Genomic DNA, 21282 nt, shown 5'->3' with positions numbered 1-21282 from the left:
GTGGATGTGGAAAGTATGAAGTGGCCTTTGTGCCTTGCTAAACTGGATAAGAGGTCCAGGAGTCTCAATTACTCCTTTCTTGCGTGGGATTGCTGCACTCTCTGCGCGTGTATGTCTGGAGCACACACCGGCGCTCATCATGAAGTTCGAGGACATTATCGCCGACGTCGGCGGATTCGGGAGGTTCCAGAAGATGATAGTGGCCATCAGCTTCATAGGTCGCTTCACACTGCCCTGCCACTTTCTGCTCAACAGCTTCATCGCGGCGGTTCCTGCGCACCACTGCCTTGTCGCTGCCGGAGGGCTCTTCCCGAATCTGTCCCAGGCAGACAGGCTCGCCGTCAGCATCCCACTGGAGGAGGACGGCACCCGTAGCTCCTGTCGGATGTTCGCCGAGCCTCAGTATCATCTGCTTTTCAACACGTCTGACGTCACTCAGGTGCTCACCTTGCCCTGTCTGGATGGGTGGGTGTATGATAACACTACCTTCAAATCCACACTGGCCACCCAGGTGACCTACATTACATTGTTTTACATTTTGTCATTGTTTTTCCCCTGTAAACATGTGAATGTGTTTGTATTAGTGGGATCTGGTGTGTGATCAAAGAAGCAGAAGCCAATCCACGGCTACTATCTTCTTTGTTGGCGTAATGTTTGGAGCTGTGACTTTTGGAAGTCTGAGTGACAGGTAACATAATGCCATCATTGCTTTTCACGTTGACTTGACTGCACAGAGATGATGGCTTTCATGGTTAAATTTTGATTCCTTATATGGTCTCCCTGAGAAAGTTATGATCATGCTTGCACACAAATCTGTCCATGAAAATTTTATTCAAATATCTGATTTTACCGTAATTTGTGAGGTCATAAAAACAAACAAAAAACAAGTCATTATGTCATCATTTGAGGGGCTCTGGACAAATTAAAGGGTAGTCAAGTCATTTTTTTTCACATTGCAATAACATGTTCTATCCACCCTTACTAGTCTAAACATATTATTATTATGATGATAAATATTGCACTTGTAGAATGCGAAATAAGCAAAAAATCCACCTGTTTCCATCCATCTCAGTGGACGGCCATTTTGCCTTGTACTTACTGTCAATTGAAAATAAAGATGATGTGATTGTTCACATTTTCAAACAGTTCCCATGTGCCTATATAAAAGGTCTCTCACATCAATTGGTCTTTCAAAACACACAAAGAATGCAGGCTGAGGTACTGTCTTCTGCAAATCTAGTGTGGCTTTTGTTACCATGACGACCACGGGAAGCGCTAAAGCATCGGGACAAAGCGAGGGTTACTTAATGCTGCCAAGTGAGCAACACATCTAGCGACTATTTCTTTGTACTGACAAAAGAGCAGGTGTGTCCAGACTGCCAATGAATGGTGCTTGCACAAAGTCCAACCCTCCATCCGCACCACGAGGAATCATTTGACTTTGACCAATAAATGTACAGGAAGGGTTAGCTGACCTCTTGATTGCCATGTGTTGACTTCCTTGGTCCTCCTGCTCAGGTTCGGTCGGAGGATCATGCTGCTGACATCTTATCTCTCTGGAATGCTGTTTGCTCTCGCCAGTGCTTTCGCCACATCCTTCCTGATGTTTGCAGTGCTGAGATTCCTTACCGGCTTTTGCATTACTGGCATCGTCATCGTCTCTTTGGTTCTCTGTACAATCATTTTAGATCATCAAATGACATTTTATGTTCCACTCAACCATTATTTGCGGAGTTGTTTCATTTATCCATCCTACATGTGTGTGTGTGTGTGTGTGTGTGTGTGTGTGTGTGTGTGTGTGTGTGTGTGTGTGTGTGTGTGCCCTTGTATTCTTCAACCAGGTGTGGAGTGGGTGGACATAGAGCACAGAAAGACGGTTGGAATTTTTGACAGTCTTTCCTGGACATTTGGGAGCATTTGCTTTGTACCCATTGCTTACCTTGTGAAGGACTGGAGGTGGTTGACTGTTGCTGTCACTTTGCCCGTCCTCCTGGGTGTCTTTACTTGGAGGTATAACAAAATAGACCAAATTATACAATGTATGTATATGCATCACATTTCTTTAAATATTTTTTGAAAATTTCTTTTTTCTCTCTCTTTATATTTTTTCCCCACTTTTTTGTGCAAAACATTCAAATCAACTGTCCAAATAGGTCTGATCCTCTACAAACCTGGGTTGTTTTGCACAACCCCTCTGTTATTTAGTAAACGAGACATTGTGGACATAGTGACTGCGTGAATTCTTATTCATCCAGATTATGGTTGTGTGCTAAAGTCCAATCAGGGACACTGGAGTGTTTTGGGTGGTTGAAGATGTTAACCTTTAAACCTAAAGTCTGTCCAATTTCCTTGATTCAACTTTTGCGGACCACGGGACGTCGTATCAAACGAGAATTTTACTTTCACACTGCAGCTGTGAGCAATTGTTCCAGAAATCAAAGTACTTGTATACAAATCATAGGAAGTCAATTTTCAATATTCTGGCCCTCAAAACTAAACGCAGTATTTTTTGCCTTCGACATCCAGGTGGATGCCTGAGTCAGCTCGATGGCTCATTGCCAACGGAAAGCTGGAGGAAGCTCATTTGTGTCTCGTCAAATGTGCCAAAATAAACGGCACTGAGGCGTTGTGCCCTGGACTTCAACCTGAGGTTCGCATTATTCTCATAATGATGGTAATGTTCTAATTCTCAAAAGTCACCAAGATTATTCCTTTGACTGTTTCCAGACTCTGTCCTCCATCGTGGTGACAGAGAAGAAAAGTCGAGTGTATTCCTACTTGGACTTGATGAGAACACCTAAAATGAGAAGACTGTCCTTGTGCACTGGTTCTCTTTGGTCTGCGCACAATTTTTTTTTTTCTCCACATCCAATTGTGGGTTTGGGTTACCCAATGTTACAGCGCACTCTGTCGTTCCTAGGTTCACCATAGCAATTGCATTCTACGGCATCACCTTCAATATCAGCGGCTTTGGCCTCAATGTCTACCTCACTCAGTTGCTCTACTCATCAGCTGAAGTGCCGGGCAAATTGTCCAGTTTCTTCTTACTGGACAGGATTGGCAGGAAGCGCACGCAGGTGGGAATGTTGACCATGCTTGCTGTCTCTCTCGGAATCAACATTTTGATACCAAAAGGTTGGTGTCATGGCATTTCCAAGGATTGATCCAGATGTTGTCATACTTAATGATTCCCGTGACTTTCCCCCAGATATGTCCACCCTGAGAACAATGGTGGCAGTCGTAGGAAAAGGCTTTTCTTCAGCATCATTTTGTACCATAGTGCTCTACTCTTCTGAATTGTTTCCCACTGTTGTCAGGTGCGCTTACATACCTTACTTTTTTCATCAGCAGGTTGTAAGTTTCTATACTGCCTTTATTTCAGCATCTAAAAGTTACACACATAGTGCCAGTCACAATACTAAACAATCTGTGCTGTAATTTTTATGTTCAAGACAAAACGGGATGGGCTTCAACTCATCTATGGCCCGAATGGGTGTGGCCCTCGCTCCTCTGATCCTTTTACTGGATGACATCTGGAAGGACCTGCCCCAACTCGTCTTGTTCTCCTCAGCTGTCCTGGCAGCAATCCTGGCATCGCAGCTGTCAGAGACACGCGGCCACGGCCTGCCAGAGACAATTGAGGATGTTGAAGGGAAAAAATAAGCCCAAACTTTGGTTCTCCCTGTAATGTTACCTGATTAGAATTTCATCATAGCTTGTGAAGTCGGACCACTGCCTTTGTCATCCTGTTTCTCTCACACATTCTCACTCATGAAGCCTTGCAGCTTGTTGTTTACTTGTGTGTATATTGTGTACTGTCTTGTCACCGTGGGATAGTGGGAACGTTATTTCGATCTCTTTGTGTGTCTTGGCATGTGAAGAAATTGACAATAAAGCAGACTTTGACTTTTATCAGGTAACTTGATCTTTTGTGGATCCAACTGGTAAATGAATGCTTTAGAATGAAGTTGATGTGTAACACATTAAGTGCATTTCTGTCATGACATTCACATTAGTATTTAAAGCATCAAGGTGTAGTAAGTCAAAGCTCCTTTAATAAAGAAACAAAGCCAGCACTCAACAACTTCCTACAGGAAAACATCAAAACAATGCTTCTTTTGAAAATATTTATAGTGATCCAATGCTTGCTGATATTTCTTTCTGGCATTACAGTTGAAGAATGGACAATGTGGGAGACAACTGAAAGCTAACAAAAAAATATATATATAAAAAAAAAAAAAATCCAAATGCTAAAGAGTCAACAGTTTTAAGATACGATGATACAGAAAGATCTAAAACTATATGGTATGCTGTCATTTTTTCAGGACAGTTATTGGTTAACGTTTAGTACTGGGAATACTCTTTGCTCTCTAGTTTGGCAACGATTCGCTCCAGCTGTCGTTTAGCTTCACATTGTGGGAAGTTACTCATTTCGTAGTACTGTGGGGCAATCTTGACCAGCCTGCAACACAAGAGACAGCATGAGAAACCACACTTGAACTGACGGACGACCATGACCCTATCAATTAATTTGGCTCACCACTCTGGTTTAATGTCTGTGCAAGTGCGAATGTAGTTCTTGGTGGTGAGAACAAATTCGTTGTAGAGCACCCATTCGGGCTTGTGGTCCAAGACTGTTGATGGGTGCAGTTGGACCACTTGGTTGTCTTTGACTGTGAGGTAATGACCGGTTCGTTCCAGATGAGCCACCTGCAGCACAGACAGCAAGCAAGTCAATGTCTTGTAAAATCCGGTCAATTGAGCCAAACAGTATCCAGGCTGAATTCACTACATTTAAGAAAATAAACTTCAGAAGTGAGGACCTGTCCAAATGCTTTGGTGGATTTGGTTTGAAAACAAACACTTAATGAAGCTAGTATTTGTTGGAGCTGGGGAAAAAGGCCGACGGTCCGAACGTCGACCACCGCGTTGCGCACCGGCATTACCAACCTGCATGAAGAAGCCGGTGCAGAGCGCTCTGCGGATATTGATGTAGTAGTCTCGACTGGTGAACTCTGTGCTCCGGCGGGGCAGATTGAAGCGATCCATGATCCTGGACAGCTGCTGCCGCACGTTGTCGGCTGACATCAACGAGCGGTAGTTGACAAAGTTGTCATAGCACCACTGGTTCGCCTCATGGTCTGAAGAGGACAAAAAGGTCATTGACAGTGACAGGCATGCGCAACGCCTTGTGTTGTGGACCAGCTTAGTGACTGACACTCACTTTGCTTGAAGGCGTGGTAGACATTGAGCAGTGTCAAGTGGTCGCCGTCGATGTGGGCGAACCTCATCTTGGACTCGTCGGCGGCCTTCTTAGCCTCCGTGGGGCGAACAAAACACTGTGGGACTAAACAAGGTTGGTATGGGCCCCAACAAAGCCGCCCACAGGGATGAGTCAAAAATTCACAACACGATAGAGAAAAGCCTAAGCGGTGATAGCTGGGAGTGGCACAACCACAAGCTCTATCGAGGGGGGGGGGGGGGGGGGGTGTCTGCAGCCTTAGCTCAGAGACGGTTGGGGGAAGTTCATTAAAGCACATCTGGAAAGCAAAAGTTTTCTTGCGCTTCTAGTCATTGCATAGAAGTTTTCGAGTCACCGGAGAGTTTAAGTGGATACATTTTTGCGGATCAAACAATTTGTGCACATGCTAAGGGTTCAGCTAACATGGCCACAGCGCCTGATTGCCAAGTGAAGGTCTTGATTTTTCTAAGTCTGATTCAATATACTATTCATTTAAATTTGGCAAGTTTGTTAACACTTCTCTGCACTGTGTAAAATTCACAAGACATTTACATTTTCTCATCTTAAGGATCTGAAACTGTTTAGTTACTATTAAAATGCATCAATTTCCATCCTTTAGCCTCTCAAAGACATTTGGGACTTTTTTGTGGGGGAAGTTCGAATAGTTTGAAAGCTGAAATGACGCACACTAATAGTGCCGTAGTACACAAAAATGATACAGCAGAACCACCAATTTTCAGACGTGAAATCCAAGCGCTGGCCTGTGACGTCTGAGTATACGACATATTCAACATATTCCACCCTTAACAGACGCATTCATTTATTCGGAGTTGCCTTGGAAATTCTATTACTTGATGCTCAAACGAAAAACAGCACGCTTCAACTTAATTTCGTATTTTATTTTTGGATTAACAGTTCTTCTCTGCTCAAGTATTGAGACCCTTTGAACCCATGTGAATTGATGTGGATTCATCAGGGACTCTGAGCGGGCCCAGTCCTGGCCATTACCTGACAACATAGCGGTGATGGAAAGGATCTCATTGGAGCAGTTGAACTCGCAACTTGCGATGACCATCTTAGCCAGCTGGGGGTCGAGGGGGAACTCTGCCATCATGGAACCCAGCTCAGTCAGGTCACCGTCATCATTGAGAGCCGCCAAGTAGTTGAGTAGCTCCAGGGCTCTCATCAGTGTCTCAGGAGCTGCAAGGAGGTCAAAGAGGTATGACAACACAATCAGGGATGAGACACCGTCCACCTCACTGATTTGAGCGCTTTGTACACTGGACAGTCTCACCTGGTGGATCCATGAAGTCAAAGTGCACGAGGTCATCGATGCCCAACTTTTTGAGTTGCAGCACCACAGACCCCAAATTTGAACGCAGGATTTCTGGATACGTGTTATCCTGAAAAGGAAAGCATGATCAGTATAATCTTAGAGGAGCTATTGAAAAGGAAGAACAGCATTTGAGCCTGTCACCTGCATCTCTGTTTTGTAGGCTTTTTCTGTATAAAGGCGGAAACATTTCCCTGGACGGGTTCTGCCAGCTCGTCCTGCCCTCTGCTGGGCAGAAGCCTTACTGATGGCTGTGACAAGCAGCGACTCCACTCGGATACGAGGGTTGTACACCTGCAGACAAATTTGTAATCACATTATATCCAATATACTGTGTATAAGATTCAAGTGAGATTTGCCCATCTCAAACAAATTTGGGCTGCTCCACATTAAGTTCTGCTGCACAGCCCACCTTCTGTTTGGCAAAGCCAGGATCGATGACAAAGACTACGCCGTCAATCGTTAGAGAGGTTTCAGCAATATTTGTCGATACCACAACCTAAAACAAACAAACAAACAGTTAAATCAATATGAATCGATGAACAAGTTTTGAAGTATTTTTTTCTGGCAAGTTTTTGTTTTAAAGTTAAATTTAAAATTACCTCAAGTTAATTGGCAAGTGAGGGAGTCACACTGCACTTGAGAAAAGAATACTTGGTGTAAACCACCAATTTCTATTGCTGCTGGTATGTGTGCAATATTGTAGCTTCATGTGTAGCTTTTGTACGTCGACAGTTTGAGCAGTGCACATCAGTGAGGATGCACTTTGCACCTAGCCTTAGGTCAAACTTGAATTATTAAACCAATATACCTTTCTTCCTATAGCACCATTGGGTTTCCGTGGGGGTGGCGGCTCAAAGATCCTCTGCTGCTGCTGTGGTGGCAATGTGGAATACAGTGGAATAATTTTGATGTCCCCAACTTCAGGCCCGAGGTCATCAACCTCACGCTTGATTCGTTTGCACGCTTCATCAATTTCCTACAGAGGAAAACATTTATTTTTAAGGACATTAAAGGAACTGACAACACTGGTGAAATCTAAGTCGAACGCCATTCAAGTGGTATAATTTGGACATCGAACAAAACTGTGTGTCAAACATCTCTTCATGACTATCATATTTTCCTGTTCCCTCTCATTAGGTGCCATCTTCAACAGGTAACTCTTGGCGGTAAATTTCAATACTTACAAAGAATTTTTCCTGAGATACTGACTGTACAGTTGAAAGAGGTTTTAAGGACAATGCCATGTTTGAGTTTAAATGTCAAGCATGCTCTCACCTCTTGACCGGTGAGGAAGAGAAGACAATCGCCCTCGTCTTCCTCGCACATGTGAATCTGGATGACTGTGCGAATGGCAGCCTCGAGGTAGTCTCGCTCCGGCTCAGGCGTGTAGAAGATCTCTACCGGGTGCGTACGGCCGGGAATCGTCAACAGGGGGCAACTGTCAAAGTACACTTGGAACTTCCCTGCATCCAGAGTAGCACTCATAACTATCACCTGAGCAAAAAGAGAACATCCTTGATGAGCTTCTTCCATAGCAAATATCTCCCCTTCAAATTTTCTTGAATATAAAAAAAAATTGCTCAATTACTTTGACTTAGTCTTTTTTTAATGCAATTAGTAAGAGCCTCAGAAGACTAGAAAACATAAATGAACTCTGATTGAAAAGGTTTCAGCACATGTAAGTATATTTCATGGGGTCTTGCCATAAAATTTAATTTGGCTGCTTCTTTCATGCTAACTTTGAAACAAAACTATATCGCTCCATGCCAACTGTAACGGCGAACAACATCGGGATTGGAGATTAGTTTGAATGAGTGGCTCCTCAAGTTCCAAATATGCAAGGACATACAAACCTTCAGATCTGCTCGCTGACGCACCACCTCCTTCAGCACTCCCATCAGAATATCAGTGGCTAGTGTTCGTTCGTGGGCCTCATCCAGTATAATCACACCGTATCTCTCCAGAAGAGGGTCATTCATCGCCTCTCTTAGCAACATACCATCTGTCATGTACCTAAACAAAAAGGAGATGGAATCAGACAGGTGGATATGTGTTGTGTTGAAAATAATTGAATGGAGCCAGCGACTTACTTTAGAATTGTTTTGGCAGAACTGCAGTCTTCAAATCGGATGGAGTAGCCCACTTCCTGTCCAAGCATCACGTCCATTTCGTCTGCCACTCTTTGGGCCACGCTCATGGCTGCCACTCTCCTTGGTTGAGTACAAGCGACAGCCCTCTTCGGACCAGGAATGCTCCTTATAATGTCCACACACCACTGAGGAATCTACAGGTAAAAGCAAAATTCCCATGAATTCCAATGCAATTTCAGTTGGATTACATTTTCGTGTGTGGGTTTTCTCACCTGTGTTGTCTTGCCGGAGCCAGTCTCTCCAACAAGGACAAAGCTCTGATGGCGTGTGATGATGTCACTGAAGTTTTCCTTGTATTCCCAAACGGGAAGCTGTAACCTTTTCTTAAGGATCTCATAATAGCGAGGCGTGTGCGGCAGGTTGGTGAATGGATTGATCTGCTGCTGCATGGCCATCTGCTTCAGCTGAGGCATGGTGATGATGGGCGGTGTGCTTTTAGGTGGTGCACTTGAAGACTTCACATCTCTCTCACGGTCCCGGTCTCTGTCACGATCACGATCCCGGTCTCTGTCCCTGTCTCTGGAATGATCCCCACGGTCTCGATCTGAGTCTCTGTCACGCCTGTCAGTGTCAATTAAATGCAATGTTAAATTAGTCATATTGTCTGCTGATGTTTACATATACTTCGAAATGGCGTTGGGTCGATTATTACGGTTTCAAAACTTGTTTCTGAAGAGAAATAAAAACCTAGAACACTAGAATAATTAAAATAAACTATAACCTGTTGTTGACTAAGGTCATTGCCACTTGCTTTTCTACTAATGAGTGAAATCGGATTTTAGTGAAGAAGAATAAAAAAATAAAAAAATATCGAAAACTTTGGTTTAAAGCCCGAAATTGAAGCCTCTGAAATTATATGTTGGTTGATCTCTCTGCTTTTAATACAAATTTAACAGGCAAGCTGACCTCTTTCTCATGACAGTTGAGCCAATATTAGATTGTACTGGGAAATGCGGGGATTATATTTTGAATACACTGCCTGACAAGATACTGTATTAAAGATATTTAACGGGGCGTAATTTGTACAATTTTGATATACGTAGACCATGGCATGAACGGCTTTAAAGACGTAATTTAACAAAATGCTCTCGTTTGCCGCTTGGGCTAGCGTGCTAGCTAGTTAGCTTAGCTAGCAGGTATGGCTGCTAGCATCCCGCTAACTTCATACACGTGCCTCAAATTCGTATCGTGATGCGAGCTAATGCAAAACACTCCAAAACGTTCACGTATCACCTTGGGCGCAATAAAGATTATCTAACCAGCATGTCGCAGAGTGACCACCACCAGCACAGACCGCTAAGGTTAGCTATTTATCTCTATTCCCATTAAATCACAACGTAGGCTTCGAGCCAACTCGCAACAGCCCGCGAGCGCCTAAAATGTTTCAATGGACGCGTTCGTTTAGCGTCACACCTACCCTTCGGATCTCTTCTTACTGGAGTAGTCATCACCCAAATCCAAACGATGTCTTTTGGACATCTTTGTGAGAAAACGGCGTACCTTTTACAAATCAATAACGGCGGCCACTACTTCACCCGGTTTAATGCAACGGCGTTTCCTCATTGGGTTCTTCCTTGTTTGTATTCTGTTCAGTAGCGTCGTAGTTGCATTACCGCCGCTAGGTGGTCGGGAGTAAGAATGTTTCTATTTCGCAGCTTCGGGTCCGAAATGCCAATTTACAAACATTAAATCTCCCCGCTGTAATAAAAGCGCACAGAATTCTCGTTGTAATGATTTGTTATTTTGGATAATTTTATTGTCTTTTATTTTAATCCACAAGGAACATACATTATTAGGAACACGTAAGCATAAACAAACTTAAACATGCATTAGACTACAGAACAAGTTAACAGTATTTTCATAAAGACATATAGTTTCATTGTTTCAGTGAATTGTTATGAATCTATCTGTTGGGGCCAGCACCAAAATGTGGAAAATAACAATAGCCTCTATGAAGAAACATTTTTAATTCATAGACTCCCTGTAGAAGTAAAATAAAACTCTTCCAATTGTACTTAGACACCACTCCACCAAGGATTCAACAGTTACATAACATTTGAACAGAAATCACCACTCTAAAGTCCAAACAATTGAAATAGTTTCATCAGCGGTGTAATTTATTCATTCACATTAGTGTCATCTGAAGCCAAGTATATGTCTGTCATTTATAAGCATTCATTGATTAACAACAACAACAAAAAAAACATTAGTTCATCATTTAAAGACTGCATTTGCACTACGTATTTCAATTGCAAGCACTGGTCCTTGTGTTTGTTTGTAATGAAAGAACTAACTGTAAAATGTATCATTAATTATTATTAATTTCTTCAAAACACTTTCCACACATTTTCTAAGCAAAGCAGGAAAAATCAGTGTATCAGGCTAATTAGCCTGTGCAAAGTTGTATGATTATGATATTTAAGATCAGCCAGCGCATGTTGACTACATGTATGGCTATCAGCAAAAATGTGGCATTAAATTCCCCATATTTGCGTAATGTGTGCCCTCCACAAATCGGGGGAGGTAACCCCAATAACGCAGCAGCTGAGTACAACTCCTGCATTTCCATGAATCAGACTGCCATCATTCCCCCCAAGGCCAAGGTCATCCCGCCCCTGGTGAATCGAGACTGCTCTTCCAAGCACAGACAGATGACCAAATAGCGTGACCTCAGATTCAAACACTGCTCTGATTTCACCTTGCTGAGGCAGAAAGTTTCCCAAATCTCCCAGGTGGTTGGGATGAGCGACACCTTCAGGGTTGAAGTGATTTCCAGTTAAACCGCACCCGTTCATCAGGTTTCCATACTGATGAATGTGCAACGCCCTGGGCTCTGGCCCGCTCCCTGTGGGGAATCCATTAAACCAGAGAAGGACTCTCATCGTTCCATTAGCATTATCCTGCCTAAAGAGCAGTCGGCCATAGATTTGGGGCAAACCCTCAACCGGCGGTAAGTTTGGGCTCATTTCACAGGTTGCATACCGAATGCCATTGTTTTGCCCGACGTCTGGTCGTTGTCTGTCGGTGTGGTCTGGTTCACACTGACAGGTGGACAGCACAAACAGAAGCAATGCCCCCACTATACACTTTAGCCTGAAAGAAAGGAAAACATCATCCATTATACTATAAATGCTCAATTCCAATGAGGTTGATACATACTGTACAGTGTAAATAAAAATAAAATGATTTGATTGACTTGACAGATGTTTAAGGCTCAAACTGATAAAAAGAAATCCCCTAAGTATTATATTCTTTTGAATTTGACGACAGCAGTACATTCCCAAGTTAATATACTCACCAGTGTTGATGCATTGTTACTACAATTAAGAAAACTAGGGCGAACCAAATATCTTGGAAGTTTTTGCTGCAAGGATCGCTTGACGAACGAAGCAATGTTATCATATATATATGTTTCGTTGTATCGTAAGTGGGCGTTGCTTTACTGAGGGTGGAGCACAAATACACAAAAGACGATGTGTATACTGATTTTTAAATGAGTTGTGAGACGTTTACATGCATATGGTTGTCTTAACATAAACACCTGGAGCACAGACTTTCCATGGCTGAGGCATTTGAATAGCAAGTAATTCACAATTGAACTTCTCTAATTCCAATTTTTATCAAATGTGTGTTTACCAAAATTACAATGTACCTCAATTTTGCATCCTGGGAAATCAACAACTAATCCCATAATGCCCACAAAGGAAAAAATAGATATCAAAGTAAAATAATTTAACAAAAGGTGGGAAAGCAAATACTTGTTTGTGCTTTAAGGGGGTAGGAAAAAAAAAACCAGCATGTCCTTATTTCTGTAATGGAATTCATGGATTTATGATAACTAAACGCATTAGACAACAAAGAACGCTAACAGGAGTTCCGTAAAAGCACAGTTTCATTGCTTCAGTGAATTGTTATGGATGTATCTGTAGGGCCCAGTACCAAAATGTGGCAAGTAACAATAGCCTCTATTTAGAATTATATATTTTTTTATGTTATTATATTTTTCTATGTTGTATTGTAAGCAAGTCAGTGGGTGTCGCTTTACCAAGGGTGGAGCTCAATTACGTGTGTGTAAACTTAACTATTACCAGGGGCGGCCCTTCGTACTTCAAATGGTATTTCTGATTATTCAAAGGGATTCTTTCACAAGCATTTAGCCTCAAGTCAAACCCTATTTTTTTAGCTGCTGGTACTTAAATATATATAAGTTAATTAAGTTAATAAATATATTTAGGTTAAGTTAAATGCGTTACAGGCACGGAAATATATTGGTAATGAATTGTTTAAGTGCTCTTATTTATGCTAAACAAGTGAAACGCTTCCATCTTTTTTTCTATTGCATACATTTTGTAACTTTTCTATTAGTTTAATAAAATCCAATGGAAATGGATTCAACTCTTGTTTTTTCAAATAGCCTTTCAAAATGAAATCTTGTTTATTCAAAGGGATTATTTCACAAACATTGAATTTGAAGTCAAGGTCATTTTTGTTTTTGATGTTTGGTTTCATGGAGCAGCTCACAAGCGAATAGTATAGTCCACATTTGTGATTGATTGCAGTATTTTTGTGCTCTTATTTATGCTTGAAACAAAGAAGCAAAAAACTCCAACAACCACATAGAAATAAAAGAACTCACTAACATGTGCCTCAATAAAAAATACCCCCCAAAAAATACAATTCACTCTTTGACTCCGTATTTTTCTAGTGTATTAAATCAGCAAAGAATCTGTTGAAACCCACTACCACATCATTTTGATCTGGCTTTAATTCACTATTATCTAGAACGGTATCTGCAATCTCATTGTTTCTTATTTTATTTCTCATAATAAAGTTTTTTGTTTTTTTACCCACTAAAATACGAAAATGTAAATTATACTTCACAACTGTAGGGGGAGACGAAGAGTTAAAAACAAAATGGGGATTTTTTTTTTTTTATTGCTTGTAATACGTATTGTATAAAAACTCATTTCAGAGTGCACTGCAATTTAAAAGGAATGCCAGTCTGCAGGAAGCCTAACAACGCAATCAAACAAGGTATGATCTCATTCACGGCACACTCTCGTCTCACCTTAACTTTGATTTTCTGAATGTTACATACCTTTGTGTAACGGAACTTTTGACGACTGTGTCAGTCCTCGAAGGCCCGTGTCTTGCGTGTTTTATATGTCTCTCTGTTGTAACACACCTAATTCAAATGGTCAGACAATAAGCAAAAATAGATCACAATTTTGATTATTTTCACGTGTGTTGCAGCAGGGAGACCTATAAAACATGCCGGACACCGTTACCGTTCGTCGAGGACTGAAATTGCCCACCCCTGGTGCGTGCAGTGAAGAAGCTGTTGTCTGACGAAAGCGGGTGCCCAGTCGATCTCGGACATCAAGTCCCTGATTCCCTTATAACAAGAAAAATAATCTGTTGCTCAAACGTTCTTTGATTCTGCAGTTTGTAGTAACAATGCATCAACACTGGTGAGTATATTTCTTTATTTTACCAAGCTGACTCAAAAAGTACGACTGAAATGGTTTGCATGCTGAAAACGCGAAAAATTCCAACTTTGGCAGTCCTATAAACCTGTGCCGCACTTTGGTTCATGTAACTTATTTAGCTTATTAAATTCTGCATAAGACCCGTTTTCGTTAGATCATTGTGCACTAGTTCACTTGTCCAGCTATTGCATGTTTTCCCAAGATGCCCACAACTGTCAACTTTCACCTATTAAACAAGAGAATAATATTGTCACTAGTTAACAGTAAGTCTTTACAAACACCAATCGGACTGTTAAGCAACTGAAAGACATAGAATCGGAGGAACTCTACAATTATATCCTCATTTACCAAACACTTATTGGGTGTTGCGCAATGGCAAGGTGATGACGCAGTGGTTAACAGGCCTCTGCTGGAGCTTTTTGGAATGTGTTGCGGTCATCAAAATAAAAATGAGTGATTGTTTTTTGTCAGTTTGAACCTTAAATACTATTAAAGGAAGGACTTTCTATTGAAGCTAACTATGTACCAATTTTGTTGAAATTAAGCCTTTGAATTGTAATGGATAATCTTTTCATATCTTACAGGCCAAAGTCAATAATGGTGGCGTCCCTTCTTTTGGTGCTGTACATCTGTCAGAGTGCCTCAGCCTCCACCAGCACCTGGGCACCACCAGAGGTCTGGCAAAACAATGGTGCTCTGTATGCAACCTGTAAAGTGAGACCAAGCTCCACGCTAGCTGAGGGTTTGCCCAAAGTCTATGGCCAAGTGCTCTTCAAGCAAGATTATCCTCATGGGAAGCTCAGAGTGATTCTCCGCTTCAATGGATTCCCCACGGGGAGCGTGCCAGCGTCCAGGGCGGTGCACATTCATCAGTATGGAGACCTGCAGCAGGGGTGCGATTCCGCTGGAGGCCACTACAACCCTGAAGGTGTCAATCACCCCAACCACCCAGGAGATTTTGGAAACTTTGTGCCTCAACAAGGCAAAATCAACGCAGCATTTGAATCTGAGGCCACGCTATTTGGTAATCTGTCTGTGCTTGGAAGAGCAGTCGTGATTCACGAGCACCAGGATGACCTGGGCCTTGGGGGGGATGCTGGCAGTCTGCTTCATGGAAATTCAGGACGCAGGCTCGGTTGCTGTGTTATTGGGATTTCAACCCCCAATCCCTGGAATACATACTCCAGGTCGATGACTAGGCGCCTGCAGAAAATTTAATGCCACACTTGCCATACATCTATTCTACATGCGCTTGCAGATCTTAAATATATCAATCCTACATCATTGCCTAGGCTCAATATGCCTGATAGACACTTTTTTTTTTTGCTGTGCAAACATATGAAAAGTAGTTTATTTTGAAGAAATTATTTACTAATACACTTGTTTCATCACACAATGACAAGTGCTTACAATTGGAATATGTAACAGTGCCCCTCCTGAGGCAGTTGTCGTAACTATTCATCCAGTGCCGTTGGTGTCCCTTACACGCAGTCTTTAAATGGTGTGCTCGCAATTTGTTTCACTCTGTAGCTTGTGAATAAATAAACAGCTGATGCAACTATTTGAATTGTTGAGTGGTGATTTCTGTCCTCCAAGGATACTTTTCCAATGGTTAAATTGAAAATCCATTTCACCAAATTCATCCTTCACAATGAAGGAAAAAAAAAAAATCCAACAAATCTGATTTCAATTACATCTGATCCAGACTGAGCTTATGGGAATATGCATTCTCATTTGTCTTGTTCAAATGTTATGTAACCCTTAAATCCTTGATGGAGTGGTTTCTGAGTAGAACTGATAGTTTTGTTTTCCTTCTACAAGTAATCCATATTGAAAAAGTTCTTAGAGGCTATTTGTCACATTTTGGTGCTTGACTCTACAGATACATTCATAACACTTCACTAAAATAATGAAACTGTCATGAAAATCCTGTTAGCTTGCTTGGTAGTCTAATGTATTCAGTTGTCTAAAATGATCAAAGCGCAACTACTCTGCTTTTTAAGCACAATTGTGTTAAAAACTGTAAAATACAGATTAAGTAGCAGCCTCTAGAAGTCTTCTGGAATGTACAGTGCCAGTGTGAAAGAACAATTGTTTTTTGGATGTCATCCTTGAAAGTGGACAGTATCAAACAGAACATGCCATATTATCTGTCCCGATAAAAAAATCCTGATCTTGTTGAATTTCCTGCTCCTTTTCAAAGGGAACCGTTGGTGGGATATGGACATGTTCCTCTATTATGATACATTCCGTTTCAACGTTCTCTGCTCCCACTTCATCTTTATTTTCTCTCGTGTGGTTGGATGTGACAGTTGGTCGCTCAGAGGTGTTTGACACAAGGGGTGTGTTCACATCTATTGGAGGGGGGAAAACATCACCTGCACTCTTGTCATCTTTGGATTGTTGACCTTCACATAGCTCATGGCTGTTTGGCAAGATTCTCGTCGGAGGATTAGACGGCTCCTCTTCAGATGGAGGGAAAGACGAGTGGGACGATTTGGGAGGTTCTGCTGGCGTTTCACTCGCTTGTATTGGATGTCCTGATGAACATTGCTCTGACTCCCCTGTGAAAACACGCATACAACGTATGACAGTATGAGGAGACAAGGGGGAAAAAAAAAAAGGTCCTCTTGCAAACCTGATGTGTCTGGTGGCAGAGTGTTGCAGCTGTCTTTTCCCTCTATTATGAAGGAAAATAGTGTTAATTATCTTGATATAGTTTCACAGTAACAGAAAAAAAAAAGAGGAGAGACATACTTCCGCATATGCCCACTGAGATATGGTAAGTAAGGCCTTTGGGACAAAACACAAAAAGCAGAGGAAAGAATCATTTGCATGCTGATTAGAAGTGCTTCAACCATTTTATTATTTTTCAAGCACATGAAGTGAGAGGACAAGACAGTTTTTGGCTTTGCAATCAAGGCATAGAGATAGAGGGGATTTATAAACTATTATTAGGGATGCCAAATACTGATACTGGGTATCAGTTTTGATGCCGATAACTTCCTTATTTCAAGGTATCGATACTTGCGATGTTATGCAGAAAATACAGAAAATGGGAAGAAAAACTGCCAAAGAAATGATATATTTGAGCTGTTAGGTCATTTTTAGGTTGAGGATTTTTATGTATCAAAAAGTACGATTATTATTGGCATCTGTATAGGTGACTAAAGAATTAAGTACTCTTACTGGTTTTAATCTGAAAAAAAGTTGGCTTGAGCATTCCTAAATATTATGACTGTATAGACAAATGTCTCTCACTGATCACATATTTGCCTACCCGGCAGACTCCACAATCCGGACGTCTCCAATGATTTGAGTTTCTTCTCCAGTTCTGCAACTCGAGTTCCAAGAACCCTGGAGATAAGGGACCCAATAAGAAACATGCTGGTGAAGCAGAGAAAGACAAATAACAGTCAGCACTTGTTAATTTGTCGCTGGTGCTGAATCAACATGTTCTTCTCGTGGATGGTTTCCAGGAGAGCGGTGGCCAGGGACTTGAGGTCCGAAATGGACTGGGCGGTGACGGGCAGCGTGCACCCGCTTTCGTCAGACAGCAGCTCCTTCACTGCAGACACACCCAGATACAGTCGTCAAACTTTCCATCACACAAATGCATGTGACAGACGGAAAATTCAAGTCAGGGTGAGATGAGAGTGTGCTGCGAATGAGATGACACCTTGTTTGGCTGAGAGCACCCCAGTGAGTGCACTGCTGTTCGGCTTCCCGCAGACTCTGACATTCTTCCTGGATTCCAGTGCACTCTGAAATGAGTTTAAATACAGTATTAAAAACAAAATTCACCATTTTTTAACTCTTTGTCTCCCCCTACAGTCGTGTAGTGTAATTTACATTTTAGTATTTTAGTCGGTGGGTAAAAAATACGTTGCAGCGAATATAATGTGTGAAATCCATGTACCTTGTACTTGCCCAGATTTGTCTTGAGCAAGGTGACCTCCTCCGTAAGCTGACAGAGCCGATCATGCAAATACCTGAAATAGTCCGAACATGTTAAGAAATGGTCAAGAACTCTTCCACACTTCTTTTGTTGTTTTAAGTTCTTCACGCCAACAAACCTATTCTCCATGCAGAGAGCGTCGATATCCAAAATCCGAACGTCAACATTTCCAACGATGTGGTTCATCTCCACATTGAGGCGATGAGCCTTCTGCTGAAACACGTCGCGCTCCGCTCGGACGTCCTGAAGCTCGTCGCTGAGAGACTTTGTGCTGTGCTCCAGCAATTCGTTCTACAGCCACCCCAATACGAACACACGCACACAGCTCCATGTAGTCAGAGGTCATCTGGGTTGGTAAAACGCGAGTGGTCAGTCATGTTCACCTGCTCTCTGGCTCTTTCCAATTGTTTGACCAAGTCCTCACGTTCATGCGCTGGGAAATGGCGAGCGCCTACCTCGTCGTCTCCCAGTCGTTGTTTGGTGATAGTCATACGTAGGAGCTGGAAGACAATAAAGCCATCTGAAGATGATCACTTCTTGGAGACTTCGTGTTTTTAAACTATATTTGTCATGTTTGGGGATTTATAAGGTGATGCTGCCCATCTTTTGAACGCCATTACAGAAACAAGGACATATCGTTTTTTTCTATCCCCTTAAAGAACAAACATTTATTCGTGTTCCCACCTTTAAATAAATGATTTTTTTAAATTATCTATTTTTACTTCCTGGGCATTATTAGTTGTTGATTTGCCAGGATGCCAGGAAGCAGGGTGCAAAATTGAGGTGCATTATACAGATGTAATTTTGGTAAATACACATTTGATAAAAATTGGAATTAGAGATGTTCAATGTGATCTATTTGCTGTACAAATGTCCCACCCATGGAAATTGAGTAATGTCACAGACCTTGTTGTCTCCCTGAGCTTCGGCCAGTCGTTGCTTCAGCTCCTTCACCTCATCAGAGAGACGGTTGCTTTTTTCTCTTGAGTCCCTCAATAACTGAGCTAAATTCACCTGTGGAAAATGCCATAAGCTTTAGTGTAAGTCATTCTTGTGACCCTTTGATACAATTGATCAAATTAGAGCAGTTAGCTGATGTCATGATAGATTGTACATCCTTCCATTTTCTATACTGTTAATTCTGTTCAGGACGCTGACACCTATCCCGATGCAACCCAAAGGGTGAAGGTCGATTGTCAATCGGAGTTTCATTTTGAATGGGGCATTAAGGTGAAATTGGTCCTATGCTAGCTTGCACACCATGAACCGAACATAATAATGTTGAAAATCAGTTCTCTTGGATGGGACCCAAGGTACAAGGAAATCAAAAGTCTTTAAATGAACAAGGTCATCATAGGACAGCAAATGAAATTCATCAGATCTGAGCAATCAAATTCATAATGGCTTGTGACATAGTGTAATATCCGGCTTTGAAAACTTACTTGGTGCCGTTTTTCGGGAGGCAAAGACAGATCCCCATCCTGTTTTTAAGGAATTAATAGAATGCAATGCGTTACAGCAAAATAATTTGTGTGTCTTCACAACAATGCCTGCAAACATCTTACAATGAGCTCCCTGTATTTCTTTTTCAGTCCTTGGTGCCGCTCACGAAGCTGGTTGGCCATCAGCTTGTACTGATCCCTCTCCTGCTGGCATGTATCCAGCTCTTTGGACAGGATAAGCAGAGCTTCCTTCTTGCTCTCCAGCTTCCGCTTACAAATTAGGAACTGGGAAGGAATGGATATTGGTCATGACAAAGGACATTTTCAGATGCAAGGAAAATTAATGTTGTAAAATATGACATGAATATATCACCTTTTTTAACCCGATCAGTCTCATCCATCCATTTTCGATAAAACTTGTAATCGCAATTGAGGGTTGACCAAACATGCATTTTAGGGGGTCTCCTAAAAAGTCATTTTGGAGGGCCAGTGATGCCAGGAAAATGCATGATAGGTTCATTGAAGAATGGGAGTGTTATTTTATATATTTTTTCAGTGCGCTGCGATTGGCTGGCAACCAGTGTCGGCTGTATCCCACTATCAGCCCGCCAGAGGCCAGCTCACCTGTGACCCCATATTATCTACTGTAGTAAATGGCTGGGTGGATGATGTTCAATTTAGTATTTTCTGGGAAAGCAAGCTATTGCATATCTTGTTTGAACCCAGGAACCCCGTGTAAGGATTTCTACAAACAGCAATGGGGTTCCTCTGTACATCATTTGCTCATTTCATCACTCCAAAACAAACAAACAAACAAACAAACACAATTGTACCCATATTTCGTGATAATCAATCTTCTAAAAAAATAAAAAATTAATGTAGACTTGTGTTTTTACACTGTGCAGTTGCAGCAAAAATCACTTCCTTGTGATCGTGCCCTGCAGGCAAGGAGAGCTCTGCTTCAAGCTAAGCCATTTAAGCGGCATTAGTAACAAATAGCACGATTATTAAGTGTCAGGACGTGAGATTCGAGAGGTCAAGCCAGTGCTCGGTTTTTAGCACACAGGTTTTGTTTTTACCTCGTTTACCATTCCCTGCCAGTCGCCGTCACTCCTCCTTGACAGATCCATCTCCCTGTGACGTGCAAGAAAAACCTTACTGACGTCAAAATATGACACAAATAAACGTGTCCTTTCTGCTCAAAATACTTCCAGCTACATTTTTGGATCATCAACGCCGATGAGCTGGACACAATTAGCAGGAGTCATCAGAGATGTTCTTGTAAACAGTGGCAATAGCGCATTTTCTTGCCGTTTCCTACTATAGCAGCTAAATCCTTTAAAAAAAAAATCTTGGTGGCTCGGGTTAGCCTGGATCACGTGTCACTTTGAGCCAATCGCACGGTTTCTTTGAAGTCACGTGGTTTTAAAACATGGCCAATGTTGATCATCCCCGTTATGTTATCCCGAATAAACCTCAATTCATGAATCAAGTAAATTTGTTTCGTTTGTTGTGAGTTGTAATAATTTCTAGATGATACTTGATGATGATTTTATAACGATACTGGACATTAGTGTACCTAAATTTTGCAAAAGACATACCTAAACGTTATCTCTTGCATTACCGAAGATCTTTGGACGTCAATGTCGCGTCATGACGCATTTA

At 41.8% G+C, this 21282-nt stretch overlaps 5 protein-coding genes across 8 annotated transcripts; 2 read left to right on the top strand and 3 right to left on the bottom strand.

Moving 5' to 3' along the window:
* Nucleotides 1-14: 14 nt before the first annotated feature.
* Nucleotides 15-4081, top strand: LOC119129136 (solute carrier family 22 member 7-like). The gene is made up of 10 exons (XM_037262210.1): nucleotides 15-511; nucleotides 585-688; nucleotides 1519-1673; nucleotides 1842-2010; nucleotides 2527-2650; nucleotides 2728-2837; nucleotides 2921-3135; nucleotides 3209-3317; nucleotides 3453-3785; nucleotides 3907-4081. Exons 1-9 carry the CDS (start codon nucleotides 140-142, stop codon nucleotides 3661-3663), a joined length of 1569 nt encoding a protein of 522 aa, XP_037118105.1. The 5' UTR covers nucleotides 15-139; the 3' UTR covers nucleotides 3664-3785; nucleotides 3907-4081.
* Nucleotides 4038-10311, bottom strand: LOC119129129 (pre-mRNA-splicing factor ATP-dependent RNA helicase DHX15). The gene is made up of 14 exons (XM_037262197.1): nucleotides 10146-10311; nucleotides 8941-9289; nucleotides 8669-8862; nucleotides 8432-8591; nucleotides 7854-8072; nucleotides 7387-7554; nucleotides 6988-7074; nucleotides 6720-6869; nucleotides 6537-6645; nucleotides 6251-6442; nucleotides 5225-5347; nucleotides 4951-5141; nucleotides 4541-4710; nucleotides 4038-4462 (listed from the first exon to the last, which is right to left on the bottom strand). The coding sequence occupies exons 1-14, from the start codon at nucleotides 10205-10207 to the stop codon at nucleotides 4345-4347; spliced, it is 2292 nt and encodes a 763-aa protein (XP_037118092.1). The 5' UTR covers nucleotides 10208-10311; the 3' UTR covers nucleotides 4038-4344.
* Nucleotides 10312-10453: 142 nt separating this feature from the next.
* LOC119129174 (extracellular superoxide dismutase [Cu-Zn]-like) lies at nucleotides 10454-13986 on the bottom strand. Of its 2 annotated transcripts, none has more exons than XM_037262261.1 (2): nucleotides 12027-12507; nucleotides 10454-11821 (listed from the first exon to the last, which is right to left on the bottom strand). In XM_037262261.1, exons 1-2 carry the CDS (start codon nucleotides 12128-12130, stop codon nucleotides 11203-11205), a joined length of 723 nt encoding a protein of 240 aa, XP_037118156.1. In that variant the 5' UTR covers nucleotides 12131-12507; the 3' UTR covers nucleotides 10454-11202. The 2 variants fall into 2 exon arrangements, 1 of the variants encoding a protein (XP_037118156.1); XR_005099143.1 differs by lacking the exon at nucleotides 12027-12507 and adding an exon at nucleotides 13827-13986 and having other exon boundaries at nucleotides 11704-11821.
* On the top strand, nucleotides 13611-15778 carry LOC119129188 (extracellular superoxide dismutase [Cu-Zn]-like). 2 transcript variants are annotated; one of them, XM_037262285.1, is made up of 2 exons: nucleotides 13611-13762; nucleotides 14802-15778. In XM_037262285.1, exon 2 carries the CDS (start codon nucleotides 14815-14817, stop codon nucleotides 15433-15435), a length of 621 nt encoding a protein of 206 aa, XP_037118180.1. In that variant the 5' UTR covers nucleotides 13611-13762; nucleotides 14802-14814; the 3' UTR covers nucleotides 15436-15778. The 2 variants fall into 2 exon arrangements, with proteins under 2 accessions (XP_037118180.1, XP_037118172.1); XM_037262277.1 differs by lacking the exon at nucleotides 13611-13762 and adding an exon at nucleotides 14072-14199.
* Nucleotides 15598-20970, bottom strand: LOC119129152 (coiled-coil domain-containing protein 149-like). Of its 2 annotated transcripts, XM_037262232.1 has the most exons (13): nucleotides 20697-20970; nucleotides 19741-19902; nucleotides 19618-19656; nucleotides 19082-19189; nucleotides 18559-18675; nucleotides 18294-18466; nucleotides 18137-18209; nucleotides 17897-17981; nucleotides 17641-17785; nucleotides 17498-17574; nucleotides 16975-17010; nucleotides 16856-16897; nucleotides 15598-16781 (listed from the first exon to the last, which is right to left on the bottom strand). In XM_037262232.1, the coding sequence occupies exons 1-13, from the start codon at nucleotides 20745-20747 to the stop codon at nucleotides 16345-16347; spliced, it is 1545 nt and encodes a 514-aa protein (XP_037118127.1). In that variant the 5' UTR covers nucleotides 20748-20970; the 3' UTR covers nucleotides 15598-16344. The 2 variants fall into 2 exon arrangements, with proteins under 2 accessions (XP_037118127.1, XP_037118135.1); XM_037262240.1 differs by lacking the exon at nucleotides 16975-17010.
* Nucleotides 20971-21282: the final 312 nt, after the last annotated feature.

The sequence above is a fragment of the Syngnathus acus genome, chromosome 1, assembly GCF_901709675.1.
Source record: "Syngnathus acus chromosome 1, fSynAcu1.2, whole genome shotgun sequence".
NCBI classification, from domain to species: domain Eukaryota; kingdom Metazoa; phylum Chordata; class Actinopteri; order Syngnathiformes; family Syngnathidae; genus Syngnathus; species Syngnathus acus.
This window is presented reverse-complemented; position numbering and strand designations above follow the sequence as displayed.

What these genes read in the sequence shown, in the direction of transcription:
- LOC119129152 (XM_037262232.1), bottom strand. Translation starts at nt 20,747, where the DNA reads ATGGATCTGTCAAGGAGGAGTGACGGCGACTGGCAGGGAATGGTAAAC. An exon ending in GCTCTCTGCATGGAGAATAG is followed by an intron (nt 18,210 to 18,293) that starts GTTTGTTGGCGT and finishes GGACTATTTCAG; the next exon opens with GTATTTGCATGATCGGCTCT. An exon ending in TCTGCCACCAGACACATCAG is followed by an intron (nt 16,782 to 16,855) that starts GTTTGCAAGAGG and finishes GTGTTTTCACAG; the next exon opens with GGGAGTCAGAGCAATGTTCA.
- LOC119129136 (XM_037262210.1), top strand. Translation starts at nt 140, where the DNA reads ATGAAGTTCGAGGACATTATCGCCGACGTCGGCGGATTCGGGAGGTTC. An exon ending in TTGTGCACTGGTTCTCTTTG is followed by an intron (nt 2,838 to 2,920) that starts GTCTGCGCACAA and finishes TGTCGTTCCTAG; the next exon opens with GTTCACCATAGCAATTGCAT. An exon ending in TTGTTTCCCACTGTTGTCAG is followed by an intron (nt 3,318 to 3,452) that starts GTGCGCTTACAT and finishes TTTATGTTCAAG; the next exon opens with ACAAAACGGGATGGGCTTCA.
- LOC119129174 (XM_037262261.1), bottom strand. Translation starts at nt 12,130, where the DNA reads ATGATAACATTGCTTCGTTCGTCAAGCGATCCTTGCAGCAAAAACTTC. An exon ending in GTAACAATGCATCAACACTG is followed by an intron (nt 11,822 to 12,026) that starts GTGAGTATATTA and finishes CCTTTCTTTCAG; the next exon opens with GCTAAAGTGTATAGTGGGGG.
- LOC119129129 (XM_037262197.1), bottom strand. Translation starts at nt 10,207, where the DNA reads ATGTCCAAAAGACATCGTTTGGATTTGGGTGATGACTACTCCAGTAAG. An exon ending in GCTCCGGCAAGACAACACAG is followed by an intron (nt 8,863 to 8,940) that starts GTGAGAAAACCC and finishes TTTTACCTGTAG; the next exon opens with ATTCCTCAGTGGTGTGTGGA. An exon ending in TGACTTCATGGATCCACCAG is followed by an intron (nt 6,443 to 6,536) that starts GTGAGACTGTCC and finishes ACCTCCTTGCAG; the next exon opens with CTCCTGAGACACTGATGAGA.